The sequence below is a fragment of the Macaca mulatta genome, chromosome 8 (assembly GCF_049350105.2).
Source record: "Macaca mulatta isolate MMU2019108-1 chromosome 8, T2T-MMU8v2.0, whole genome shotgun sequence".
NCBI lineage: Eukaryota > Metazoa > Chordata > Mammalia > Primates > Cercopithecidae > Macaca > Macaca mulatta.
In genome coordinates, this window is record NC_133413.1 from 154725558 (window position 1) to 154738801 (window position 13244).

The 13244-nt window shown below is 64.0% G+C and overlaps 2 protein-coding genes across 3 annotated transcripts; one reads left to right on the forward strand and one right to left on the reverse strand.

The window, feature by feature from the left end:
• Positions 1-1977: 1977 nt before the first annotated feature.
• SCRT1 (scratch family transcriptional repressor 1) lies at positions 1978-7858 on the reverse strand. The gene is made up of 2 exons (XM_015146278.3): positions 7431-7858; positions 1978-5506 (listed from the first exon to the last, which is right to left on the reverse strand). Exons 1-2 carry the CDS (start codon positions 7543-7545, stop codon positions 4575-4577), a joined length of 1047 nt encoding a protein of 348 aa, XP_015001764.2. The 5' UTR covers positions 7546-7858; the 3' UTR covers positions 1978-4574.
• A 1203-nt stretch (positions 7859-9061) lies between these two features.
• On the forward strand, positions 9062-12580 carry LOC144330915 (uncharacterized). Of its 2 annotated transcripts, XM_077944721.1 has the most exons (3): positions 9062-9557; positions 10983-11161; positions 12138-12580. In XM_077944721.1, the coding sequence occupies exon 1, from the start codon at positions 9195-9197 to the stop codon at positions 9510-9512; it is 318 nt and encodes a 105-aa protein (XP_077800847.1). In that variant the 5' UTR covers positions 9062-9194; the 3' UTR covers positions 9513-9557; positions 10983-11161; positions 12138-12580. The 2 variants fall into 2 exon arrangements, with proteins under 2 accessions (XP_077800847.1, XP_077800846.1); XM_077944720.1 differs by having other exon boundaries at positions 9062-11161.
• The last annotated feature ends 664 nt before the right edge of the window (positions 12581-13244 follow it).

Genomic DNA, 13244 nt, shown 5'->3' on the forward strand with positions numbered 1-13244 from the left:
GTTAAATGAAGCAACTACTCAACTGCAACAGCCACAGGTGCGGCCCACCTTGGCTTGGTGTGCATATTGCACAGGGCATGGAGTGAGAACATCCTGGATCTCAGGATGCCAGGGTTCACTGAGGACTCCGACTCTAGAAACACCTCCAGTCCTCTGGGGTGAGCAGGGGCAAACAGGTGCTTCTCCTGAGGTGGGGTCCTCTCCTGTGGACTGGTCACAGTCTCCCCTCTGAGCTCCATCCTGTTCCACCAGCTCCACCAACAGTGGTCAACAGGGCTGCCCCCTTGGTTTCCCCCCTGGTGACATGTTCTGTCACCACAGGCCACTGTGGGTTCCTGCCAGCCAGATATCAGGCAGGCTGGAGCTACCTGGCAGATGCCCTTTGTGTAGCTTGCTGAGTGGGGCCCCCCTCACTGGGCCCAAGAGCCCCTCACACATGGGTCTTGGTCAGTCAGGACCAGCCCCGTCTCCTACCCAGTCTCCCAGAACATTCATCTATTGACTGCAGTCACTGGCAGACACACTCTGTGGCCAGGCAGGCCCAGACCTATCTGAGTATGGACTGACACCAAGCTCAGAGAGGTCTGGACCTGGCCACAGAGTGCCTCATGCTAGGCAGAGGAGATAACGGCTCAACCTGTGGTGGCATCCCAACTCAAAGCTGGCAAGTGGCCACAGGAGAAAGACAATGGGAGGGTGGACTGGACCACCAGGAAGGATGGGTCGGGCCTGGTGAGCAGAGCCAGGCTTGGAGCCAACGGGAAAGCACTGGCTGTGGACACACCATTAAGGAAGGGCTTTGCCACCAGGGGTGGGGGCAGGGTGGGGCAGCAGCTGTGATTTGTGGCCCATGCCACTCATTCAGAAGGGAAAGTTGTATCCGTGGCTGGGAGGTACCCGGGAGAGCTCATCCCAGGCCGCAGGGAGGCCACCTCCATCCTTCCACCCGCTCTACGCATCAGAATCCTGGAGAAGTAGAAACAGCCACTCACTGTTGGAGTCCTTCAGAAAGAGAGGCTAGGAACCTTCCTCCCCGCCATTGCTGCCTGCCATGACCCAAAGAGAGCACCCACCTGTACCACAGCCCCTCCAAGTGCCAGGCACACAGGCCATGACATGCTGCAGACCTGGTTCCCCTGCTCTCCATCCCAAGGGAGTCTGGGCAGGTCTGTCCCCTGTCCCTGCCAGGGTGTGGGCAGCTTTGCTGGCCTTGGACCTAGGACTGACCTGGTTTGAATGTATGTGTCTGAAGACTTTGGGCCTCTCAGCTCATGCCTGCCTACCTGGTTACCAGGGGCCATTGTTGGGCAAAGGGTCCCTGTCTCTTATCTCCTCCACTACTCATTCTGTCTAGAGCCCTTGGGCGATGGTTGCAGAAGCCTCTCTTCCCCTGGGCACCTCCTCCCTAGAACTGGTCCAACGCAGCTATCCATGGAGGCCTCCTCAGACACTGGGGGAGCACATCTAGGAAGCCTGGGGGTCAGAATGTGGGCAGCAGGCCACAGGAAAAGGGCCAGACCTCGAACTCTCCACTGTCCCCATTTCCTGCAACAGCATCTCAGAGGGCTTGAGGTGGCTGTCAGGCCTTCCATCACAGCATAAAACTCCTTCAGGGAGAGAAAAGTGACGGCACCCAGGCCGGGGAACGACAGCTCCTACTGTACCTACCCTCCCTACTCTGTCCAGCCGTGGGCTGGGCCTGACTTTAGACTGGAGCTCCATAGTGCTCTTGTTCCTGGTGCAGAGCAGATCCACCTACCCCAGGGGAAATGCCAACTACTTTGCCTTCAGACCTGATGCTCCTGTGGTTGGGCCTGCCAAGCCTGCCCTCCCTAGTGGAAGAAGAGGGCCCTCTTACGAAAAGCCTCAGCCTGACCCTTGCAGCACCAGCCTCTAAGGTGCTGCCAGACTGGGAAGGCCCTCCCAAGCACCCCAACAGCGTGCCCAGCCCAGGACACATCAGCCCGACACTCCGGATTCTATCAAGAGTGGCATTTATTCTCCTTGTGGAGGTGCGGCGCTCCGGGGAGCTGGTGCTATTGTGCTTAGGAAGGAGGTCTGTCCGTCCGTCCGTCTGTCCGGCCGGCCTGGCCCCAAATGGGGGCGGAAGAGGGGCACGGCCCGAGTAAAAATCCCGGCCTATTCCGGGTGGGAATATGTACAAGGCGGCGGGGCGCAGGCGGGGGTGGGGGCGGGCGGGCCGGCGGCCGCAGCCCCCACCCGAGGGCCCCCGCACCTCGGGCCCTACTTGTAGAATCAGTACAAAATAGGTGCTACCTAAACGTTCCTTCTACCTGAATTCGCTAAGTCGGTTATTGTGCTGCTTAGTTATGGGGGCGGGAGGGGGCCCATGGCTTTCCACGGCGGTGGGGTGTAGGGGGAAGCAGGAGACCCTGATGGGCCCACAGCCCTCCAGCTTTCTCCTTAGGTAGGTAGACAGGAGTATGGGGTGGGGTGGGATGGGGGCGCCTGTGTGTGCGTGTGCATGCGGCACAGGTGGGCAGGCCCCAGCTTGGGAGCTGTGCAGGCACCACGCCTGGTTGTGTAGGGTATTTGGATGTGGGCACTGCTATGCAGAGCGGCGGGTCATCCCTGCGGAGGCAGCCACGCTTGCTGCTGGGGGTGAGGCTGGCCACACCATAGGCTACAGCTGGCACATTCTTCTCCAGCCATGGCTCTGCCCCTGGCTGGACATGGCAGATGTGTGTTTGCCAGAGGATCAGAGAAGTGGCCACCTGTGTGGGGGCCCAGGAGCCCTGGATCTGTTCCCCTCGGCTGGAGCCAAAAGGCTAAGTCAAAGGTAGAGCCCAGTTGTGCCCAGCAGGGACTGGTTGAGGTGGGGAGGAGTGTGGGGGGCATCTGAGCCTAGAGACCTGGTCTCTCTGCATCTGCCATTCTTCCCTGGCCCACCCAAGCCGGTTGGACCCCTGTCCTGCAAACACACCTCCCAGTAGCTGGCTGCATTCCTGGCGGACTCAGCAATTGGCCTGGCACATAGTAGGTGCTCAATGAAGGGTCAGTAAATGATTAATGACTGAAGGAGGGGTCTTGGGTGCAACCACCCCACCCCCGCCCATGGAACCATTACAGCCGCCGGGCTCTGCCGTGGGGGTCGGGGAGGGGTGGGGAGAAAGTCTGCGCGGCCGGCTCCGCGCAGCGTCCCTGATCTAGGGGCCTATGGGGTGGGTAGGGTGAGGGGATACCTGATTCTCAGTAACTCTAGAGGCGGCGGCAGCTTCGCATGCAGTGCGCATTATTGCTCTATAGTCGGCAACGGACTACCTAAGAGGGAGGGGGAGCGGGCAGCCCCGGGTAGGGTCGGGAGGAGGGGGTGGGGCTGCATGCAGTGACGTCACAAAGGCGGCGGCCAATGGGGCGGGCCCTTGGGGCAGGGTCGCCGCCGAGGCTTTGGCATAGACGGGCGAAAGTTGGCAACCGAGTGGGGGCGGGGCCTGGGTCTCAGGGGAGGGGCCTGCCTCGGAGAGGCGGGGCCTGAGGCTCCCTAGAGGCTCCCAGCTAGGGGCGGGCCTCGGGGCGTGGAATGTAATCCCGGACATTCCAAGCCCCCGGCGTCGGCGGGCAAGATGGGGGTTCAGCGCCCCCTCCCTGACCCGAGTGCAATCCGTTCATAAATAAAACGTACAAATACAGAAAGAAAGAAACCCGACGCGTCCGCAACCCCCCCAGGGGGCTTTACCCGCAAAGCGAAGACAGAGGTGTGTAGAGGGCAGCGCCCAGGCCTGCCTGCCGGCCCCGGGAATCCGTCCTCCAACACGAATGCCCGGGGTACGGGGGTGTGGGGGCCCGGGGCAGGGCGGAAGCGGGGTCTGAGGAGGTCGGATAAGTCCATGCGATTCGATATGTGTCATTATTATTCGATATGGAGGACAGAGCCCGGGAAGCTGGGCTGGAAGAATTCGGATTTGGCAGAGGATGCGAGGCGAGGGTAGGAGGGCGGCTCCGACTGAGGCCCCAGAAGCAACCCGAGGGAGGGGGTGCCGCCGTCCGCCCCTCTCCCCGACCCCCAACGCGTCTAACACACCCGGGAGTTCCGCGAAGACCGCGAGCCAGGGGCGTCCCTGCAGGCGCGCCCGCTCCTGCTCCGCCCCGGCCTGCTGCTGGGGAGGGGCCGGCTCCCTGGACGTCTGGGCCGCAGGCCTGGCGCTAGAAGGCTTGGGAAGGGGTGGGGAAGACCTGAGTCCCTGCGACGCGATCCAGGGGCGCAGAGGCGGGAGAAGGAGGGCGCTCCCTACCTCACTTCACCCCCGTCTTCAGAGACCCAACTCGGAGATGAGGTTCGGTTCTAGGTCTCGTCGACCCTATTGCTGGGAGAAAGCCGGGGGCACCCTGGAGGGGAGGGGAGGGGGCTCGGGGTGGGTCTCCCCTCGGGACCCTATTGCTTGAAAGGGCCGGCAAGGCCCCTGGCGGGCGGGGCGGGGTGGGACCGGGCCCCCCTCCCCCTATTGCTGTGAGGAGGGGCCCGCCCTCCGGCCCCTCCACCCGGACGCCAGCGAAGACTTCCCTGGGGGGCCGTATTGCTGAGAGCCGACCTGGCTGGGGGAGGCCCCGCCGCCCTAGGCCTGCACAGGGCTGAGCTGTGGCGGCGCAGGAGCCGCGGGGCCGCCGGCGCCGCCCTTGAAGCAGGCCGACTCGTAGTGCTTGTTGAGATAGGACTTGAGCGCGAAGCTCTTCTTGCAGCGCTTGCACTGGAAGTGCTTGAAGGCCGAATGCGTCTGCATGTGCGCGCGCAGGTTGGAGCGGTCGGCGAAGGCCTTGCCGCAGTGCGCGCAGCCGAAGGGTTTCTCGCCGGTGTGCGAGCGCATGTGGCCCTGAAGCAGCCAGGGCCGAGAGAAGGCTTTGCCGCACACGCCGCACTTGTGGCGCAGGTCGTGCGTGAGCAGGTGCATGGCCATGGCCGGCATGGACACGTACACCTTGCCGCACGTCGGGCAGCGCCGCGCCAGCTGGCTGTCCAGGCTGCGGTGCGTCTGCTTGTGGCGGCTCAGGTTCGACGACGTGGCGTATGTTTTGCCGCACTCGCCGCACGCGTGCCGGCCGCCAGCACCTGCGGCCCCTGGCCCTGCGCGCGCCTCGGTGCCTGCCCCCGCGCGCGTGCCGCCCCGGCCCCCCGGCCCGGATCCCAAGCTGCGCCCGCCCGCCCCGCCCCCGCCTCCGGCGTCGCCGTCGGGGGCCGCCGCCGAGGCTGTGGAGGGAGCGGCGGCAGAGCCGGCATTGGAAGCCTTACGCCGCGAGCGCCCGTCGGTGATGAAGAAGGCGTCTGCCGCATAGCCCTCGCTGACGGCCGCGTCACCGTTGATGTAGCCGCCCGCAGCGGTGGCCAGCTCCGGGCGCGGGGTGGGTGGCGGCGCTGACCCTGCAGCCGCCGGACCCAGCTCTCCACGCACGGCTGCTGCGTACATGGGCTCCGGCGACGGCCCTTTGAGCAGCGCAGCCTCGGCGTCGCCATCGTAGACGGACGAGGGCCCCACGTAGTCGCTGAGGTACCCTGCGGGCCGAGGCGGACGGACAGCAGGAGGGGAATGGTGCGGCGGCAGGACACACACAGGGGGTGGGGCGCGGGAGACAGCAGAAGCGGACCGGGAGACCCAGGTCCGGGAGAGAGGCGAACAGGGAGGAGGACAAAGGAGAGGGGGCCGAGGGACCGCGGGGCAGGGAGGATGGAGACAGCAGGGAGGGGAAGAGAGGGGAGGAGAGGATGAGACAGGGCCGGGCCAGGCTCCGCCCCCGCCGCCCCACCCTCGCGGAGAGGAGGAGAGAGGCGCGTCTTCGGGCGCGGCTGCCCCCCTTCCACGGAGCCTCAAGGTCAGGGGGGAGGGGCGGCGCTTCCCTCTCCCTCCTCTCCCATCCTCTCTCCCCTCCCCCTCGGGTTCTCCCCACTTCAGCAGTTTTCCCTGATTATGCAACACACTGCAGACCCGCGGCGCACAAAGCCAGGACCGCCGGCCCAGGGACCCCGTCGGTCCCGCCTCTCCAGGGTCCTGGCCGGCTCTCCTCCTGGCCTGCAGAACGTGCGCTCCATTTTGATGTTGACCCTCTCTGGCCGTCTAGTTCTTGGAGGAACCTGAAGACGTCTCCCTCCTCCAGTTCCTCCGGCCTCACCAGCACCTCAGCTCTCCTGCTACCCACTGGACTTGACCCTGCCTTTGCTGCTCCTCCGTGCACTCTGCTTCTGCCCCCAACTCCCTCTCACCATCCTGCACCCTTGGGTCCTCCACTGTTCAACACTGCCCTCTCCTGCTCACACCCTAACCCCTTTCAGGGCCTTCCCAAGCCCCTGAATGGTGCAGAGAGGGCCAGGGCGTCCACCTTCACAGGGACGAGCTGGAGGAGGGCAGCATCACTTATACCGGTAGCTGCAGTTGCTCCCTAGGCCCAAGATGGATCTCATAACCTCAAAGTCACAAATGCACGCCCCTCACGATGCTCTGGCTCCTTCAGGGCTACACCCAGTCTCCCAGCATCATCAGCCCTTGTGTGCCATCACAGGGTGGGCTGCACACTGATCTGCCGAACTCACCACCTCCTCACTCACGCAGGGTCACACATGCAGTCACCCCGGACACACTCTCAGTCACATGGTGCACAACGGCCTCGGAGTCACATGGTCCCATGTAGTGGCACACAGGCGAGCACACACACACACAGGGTCACACACAAGCGCACACGGTCACATGGCCACACACAGTCACATGGACCCACACAGGCTCACACTCCTGCAGGTCACACTTGCTCTGCCACCCCATGCTGCTGGCACTCCCGACCCCTCTCTTGCATGCTGACAGTTGTCCTTGAACTTGGGCACCCTTACACAAAGAGCCTCCCCCTGCCTCCCACACCTTGGGCTCCCTTGCTCACAGCCGCCTCCCTGCTTCCTCTCCCTGACCCAGGCTTCAGGGAAGAGACTGCTGCTGCCTCTGCTGGTCCTTCTGCTCTGACAGGTGGGCGGCCCAGTTGGACCCCCTGCCTACTCCCTGGAGCTCCCTGCATTCCCCAGCTAACCCTAGCAGGTGTCCTGGTGCAGCCAAGGAAGAGGAGAGGGTGGCAAGGCGGCCCTGGTCTCTGAGTGTAGGTCTGTGTGTGCCGGCATGGCTGGGTCCCGTCATGGCAGCGTCCATGCGGCTCTGTCTGTCCCAGCATGGGTCAGGGTGTGGGTCCATGTGTGCGTTCGAGTACCTCAGTTCCCCCTCTTCCCCACCCTCTGTCCAGCGTCGACACTCTCCCTGCCCAGCCTTGGCCTCTGCTTTCCCCTTCCTCCCCTCTACTGTCCAGGCTCCAGCCACAGACTCTTGCCCTTTCTGGTTCCCTTCAGTCTGTTTCCCCGGGCCCTGCCCTCCGCCCCCACACTCTGGTCCTTCACCGCTTCCAGCAAAGCCCCAGGCCCCGCGCCCGGGTCTCAGACCAGCGCTCACCTTTATCGTGCAGTGGCGCGCCGAGGTCGCTGCGGGCGCGTCCGTAGGCGCTCTCCAGGTCGGCCGAAGAGAACGCGTCAAGTTTGACCTTCTTGACCAGGAAGGACCTGGGCATGATTCCTGCGGGGCTCCGGCGCTGTGGGCCTGCGGAGCCGGGGCTTGGGGGGGCTGCGGCGGCAGGGCCCCGTCACCATCCGAGGAGCGGCGGAGGCAGCGCGGGTCCCCACTCTGGCCTTTGGATGCTGCCGCGCGAGTGGTGTCCTCTCTCCTTGCTGCCCTGCGTCTCCTCCGTTGCCCCTTCGGATCCCTCTTCTTCCTCCTTCCTTCAATCCTTCCTTCCTTCAATCCTTCCTTCCTTCCTTCTCCCTTCTCCTCTCCTCTCCTCTTCCTTCCTTCCCTCCTCTGGTCCCGGCTTCCCAGCCCGCAGTGCCGCCCCTGGACAGGCGGGGGAGGAGGCTGGGGGGGCGGAGAGGGGGGGAGCGGCTCCGTCCCGGGCCTGGAGGCTGCGAGTGGGTGCAGGGCTGGCCCGGCTCCGTGGCCCCCTTCCCCTCCCCCCCTCCCGCCGCCGCGGCGGAGCCTCAGTCAGCGGCCCCCCATGCCCCCGGGGGCGGCGGCGCCGGGCCCGGAGAACGCGGCGGCAGCAGCACCGCCGGCAGCTTCAGCACCGCGGCCAGCGCCGGCCTGGGCAGCACCGCGGCCAGCGCCCGGGCGCGCTCAACCGGCACGGGCGGAGAGGGGCGGTCCGCGGGGGTTTGGCCGCCGGGCAGGGGTCCTCGGCGGGGGTCTCTGGGAGGCTTGCTTTATTGTTCTGCAGCCGGAGCGAGCGGCAGTGGCGACGGCGGCGGCGGCGGCGGCGGCGGCGGCGGGCGGGGGGCGGGGGTCCTAGGGGGAGGGGTGCGCAGGAAGGGCGGGCCGAGGGAGGGAGGGAGGGAGGGACAGGGGCTCCGGGGGCGGGGCTCGGCGCTCGGACTGCTCCTGGGCCCGGCCTCCAGAGCCCGCAGCCGCGTCTGCCTGCGGCCCGGCCCAGCCTCTGGCTTTTAAAACCCAGGAGCTGGGGGAGGGGGAGAGAGGTGGGGGAGAGGCCGGCGGAAATGGCTGCGCAGGGCCGAGCCCCGGCCTGGGTCTCCTGGGAGGGGTCCCGGGGATGCCTCAGCCTGCGCGTGTGAGGAATTCCCCCGCGCGGCTCAGGAAACCGCGGCCCGGCGGCCAGCAGCATTGTCGGGCGTGTGGGGAGAAATGGAGCCAGGCCTGGGACCCACGCGCCCCGGACTCGGGGTCTTCTGAGGAGGAACGCAGGGCGGACCCCCGTCCCGCCGGCCTCGCTCGGGGCCTGGGGCGCGGGATCTGCGGGGGCGGGCGGGGGAGGCGGGAGCCGAAGGAGCGAGTGCTGAGGCAGCGAAAGCGCAGCGCGCGCCCTGTGCCGCAGTGGCTCCCGCCGCTCGGTCACCCCGGCTGACCCCGTGCCGGCTGGAGGGGCCTCCCCGCCCCCGCCTCTCTCCCCCTGGGCGGGTGTGCGGCGCAGCGGCGTCGCTGCGAGCCGGAGTGGAGCTGGAGAGGGGCTGCCACGACCCTGCTCCAGAAATTCTGCTGCTTTGGGGGTTTTCCGCCCTTCCGCTCGGCTGCAGCTCCCCACGGCAGCCCCGCAACCAGGCGGATAACCCTTCCCTCGGCCGCCCGCCCAGCGTTTGCAGCCCCCATGACGTCAGGCTCAGCGGCCAATGGCGGGGCGCCGGGAGCGGGGGCTCCGGGGTTCCGGGCCGCACAATGGCCGCGCGCGGGTGCCTATGTCCCCAGTTAGGGCCTGGCGCCGCCATTGTCCCCTCACCCGCCCCGCCCGGTGGTCCGGGTCTACGGGCTCCGAGCGCGCTCCCGCACGCCCCGCTGCCGCTGGGGACCAAGGTCGCGGGGGCGGCCCTGGGGAGCGTCCCGGCGCGGGTGTGCCCGGAGCGCGTGCGATACTGGAGCGCGCTCGTTGCGGCGCGCAGTGACCTTGCGCGGGGCGGACCCGCGGACAGCGGCTGGGAGCGCGCGGCGGGCTGGCCCGGAGGAAGACGGCCTGCGGGGGCGCGCTGCACTTGCTGAGCTCAGCGCCCCGCCCCCGGCCGCCCGGCCCAGCGCTGAGCCCGGGTGGGTGTGACCCGGCCCGCCCGCGCGGGGGGTGCGGTGGAGACCACGGACCCGCTTTGTGCCAGCCGCCCCGGCAGCGGCGGGACATTCATCTTGCGTGGCAGGCACTCCCGAGGGGTGGGGGCGGGGAGCGGCCGCCCCCTTATAGCTGAGCGGCAGCCGGCTAGGCTCGCGGTGGGGGCAGGGGCGGGATCCCCCTTAGCCGAGCCGCGCGGGTCCTGGCTCCCTCCCAGGGGGGGCCGGGCCAAGGCACAGCCGGAGGCGCGGGGCCAATTAACATTTTGATTGCTGGACTGGGGGGCCATCTGGACCGAGGCCTAATTACCCGGCACACCCTCGGGGCGCCGGCAGGACGTGTCAGGCGCGATCCCCTCATCACCCAGCTCTCACCGCCTTCTCCTGGACCCTGTCCCTGCCCTCAACTCTGTCCTTCGACTCCATCCCTGGCCTCCTCCGCACGTCCTAGTATTCTTGCCTCTCTGTCCCCACACTCCGGGCCCTCCGACCCCCAGCTCTGTCCCCTTCCCCTATTCTTCCATTCGTCTGCCTGTACCCCCATCCCTGTTTCTCTCCTCTACTCCTCCCACTTCATCCCTTCTCCCCGCGCCATTCCTGTCGTCCGGCTCTCACCCCTTTTCCCTGTCCCTCTATCCACCCTCTCAGCCCCTTCCACTCCTGCCTCTGTGCACATACCTGCCTCTCTCTGTCAAACTCCTCGCCCCCTTTGCCCCCAGCCCCCTTGACGGAAGAGGCATCAGAGCGGGACACATGTGTCCCGCGGCCAGGCGCTCCCGCGGGAACCATTGAGGCGGCCCTTGCCCCAGCTCAGGTGGAGCCCGCAGCCTCCCGGGACCCCTGGCGGGGAGGGACAGCTGGGTCCAGGCCTTGGCCATCAGTCTGAACCGACCCGGGTGCGGAGCGCACATGCGACCCGAGCGCAATTACTTGGGCTTCCTCACCCCGCCCCCCCAAACATCCTGACTCCCCCTTCCCCCTCACCCCCAGCATCAGGAGGTCGCTGTGGTGCCCCAGTCCTGGGCCCCAGCTAGGAGAGGCTGGAGGAGGACAGTGGACGATTCTCACGCTCTGGAAAAGTGTCAGTCCTCCTGCATGGGAGGCCTCCCCGAGTCTCCTACTGAGAGCTGCAGCCTTGGGAGGCTCTGTTGCAGGAGAGGAGAGGTCCTGCAGCCAATTAAAGTCCTGGTGCCCCTAGCCACTCTCTGCAGAGCCCCTCTTGGGGAGTCTCTTCCTGCCGCCCTGATGCAAGCCCCAGTTCTGCCCCTTGTCCCTTCAGGTGGGTGCAGTGTTGGCTCTGAACCCTCTGTGCCCTCTGCTGCTGGCCGCACCTCTCCCTGCCCCTCCCAGGCCCCATGTTGTGGAAACGTCAACCATAAGGGTCAGGTGTCCCCACTCTTTTGTCTCCAGCACCCCATCCTTAGCAAAGCCAGAACCCCTGGTGTGCCCACCCTCAGATCCTGCAGTTGCTTTCTCACCCACCCTTGCCGTATTGAGGCTCCAACCCAGGAAATCAGTGGACAGCCCAGATCCGAGGGTCCACCCTGCTGGACGGAAATGATGGGCAGAGAATGCGGTGTTGAATGGAGGTGAGAGGTATGGGGTGCAGTTACTGGTGGTGATGGAGCACAATTGGTTAGAAGATGAGGACATTGACTTGGAGAAGAGGTCAAGGCTTGGAGGGGACAGGCAGTCTGCAGCAGTTCATCCACAAGAACATTAGACCACCAGGAATTCGGGCAGTGATGGGCAGGGTCGAAGCCACAGTGAGAGCTGCTGCTGGGTGGTTGGTGGCCGATGACATGTGCTCCAGCTGGGATGCTCAAGGAGAGGAGGGAATTGGGGTCTGCAGGCCTCAGCCAGGAGCACAGGATTGTTTGGGAGATAGAGAAAGCAGCCCCCAGAGAGGGCTGTGGGGAGGGACAGCATGGAAGGAGGGCCCTCAGCAGGGAGGATGCAGGGTCGCTGGGGACAGAGCCCCTGGGGAGGGTTTCAGGATGAGGGGGGATCTATATTCCAAAATGGTTCTGGCAGGGTTGTGGGGGAGGCATGGGGACAAAGGCATGAGGAGTGGCCCAGAAAAGCCCAAGGGCAGACTTGTCCCTGCTGGGGCAGGAGCTTTGGAGGAGCCACAAGAGCAAGGTTGCTGCACAACACAACTGTAAATGTGTGTCTGAAAAACAGAAGCAGAGGCCTGGCGCGGTGGCTCAAGCCTGTAATCCCAGCACTTTGGGAGGCCGAGGCGGGCAGATCACGAGGTCAGGAGATCGAGACCATCCTGGCTAACCCAGTGAAACCCCGTCTCTACTAAAAAAACACAAAAAACTAGCCGGGCGAGGTGGTGGGCGCCTGTAGTCCCAGCTACTCGGGAGGCTGAGGCAGGAGAATGGTGTGAACCCGGGAGGCGGAGCTTGCAGTGAGCTGAGATCTGGCCACTGCACTCCAGCCTGGGTGACAGAGCAAGACTCTGTCCCAAAAACAAAAACAAAAAAAAAAACAAAAAACATAACAAGTTAATATTCTGATTGTCAAAAGAAATAACTGGTATAAATGAACTTTTTACAGAACAAAGATGCTGAGACTCCAAAGGGGTTAGCAGGTGATTGACTACAGAAGAAATAAGAGGCCTTATTAGGAATCAAAGACATGCTGGCTGGCTGCAGTGGCTCTTCTGTCATCCCGGCACTTTGGGAAGCCAAAACGGGTGGATCACTTGAGGTCAGGAGTTTGAGACCAGCCTGGCCAAAGTGGTGAAACCCTTTCTCTACTAAAAATAGAAGAATTAGCTGGGCGTGGTGGCGCACATGCCTGTAATCCCAGCTACTCGGGAGGCCGAAGCAGGAGAATCGCTTGAACCTGGGAGGCAGAAGTTCCAATGAGCTGAGATTGCACCATTGCACTCCATTGCACTCCAGCCTGGGAAACAGAGCAAGACTCTGTAAAAATAAAAATAATAATAAAATAATAATAATAATCAAAGACATGCAAATTAAAGGACAAAACGCAGATTTCAGAGTTTTTTTCTTGTTTTATTACAGAAAATATCAAATATGCACAGATGTGCAGAGAGCCAGTTAATGCAAGTTCCCCTCTTGCCCAACAAGCACTTTCACTAAAGACCAGCCTATGGGTGGCCGGGCGCGGTGGCTCACACCTGTAATCCCAGCACTTTAGGAGCCTGAGGTAGGTGGATCACGAGGTCAGGAGATTGAGACCATCCTGGCTAACACGAAGAAACCCTGTTCTCTACTAAAAATACAAAAAAAATTAGCCGGATGCGGTGGTGGGCGCCTGTAGTCCTAGCTACTCTGGAGGCTGAGGCAGGAGAATGGCGTGAACCCAGGAGGCAGAGCTTGCAGTGAGCCGAGATCGCACCACTGCACTCCAGCCTGGGCGACAAAGCGAGACTCCGTCTGAAAAAAAAAAAAAGACCAGCCTATGGGCATCCTGCTTCCTCCCCGACTCCCTCATCATTTTGAAGCAAATCCCAGACATCACATCACAAAACGCCATCTTTGGCGGGCCGCAGTGGCTCACACCTGTAATCCCAACACTTTGGGAGGGCAAGGTGGGCGATCACTTGAAGTCAGGAGTTTGAGACCAGCCTGGCCAACGTGGTGAAACTCTGTCTCTACTAAAAATACAAAAATTGACTGGGCATGGTGGCTCACG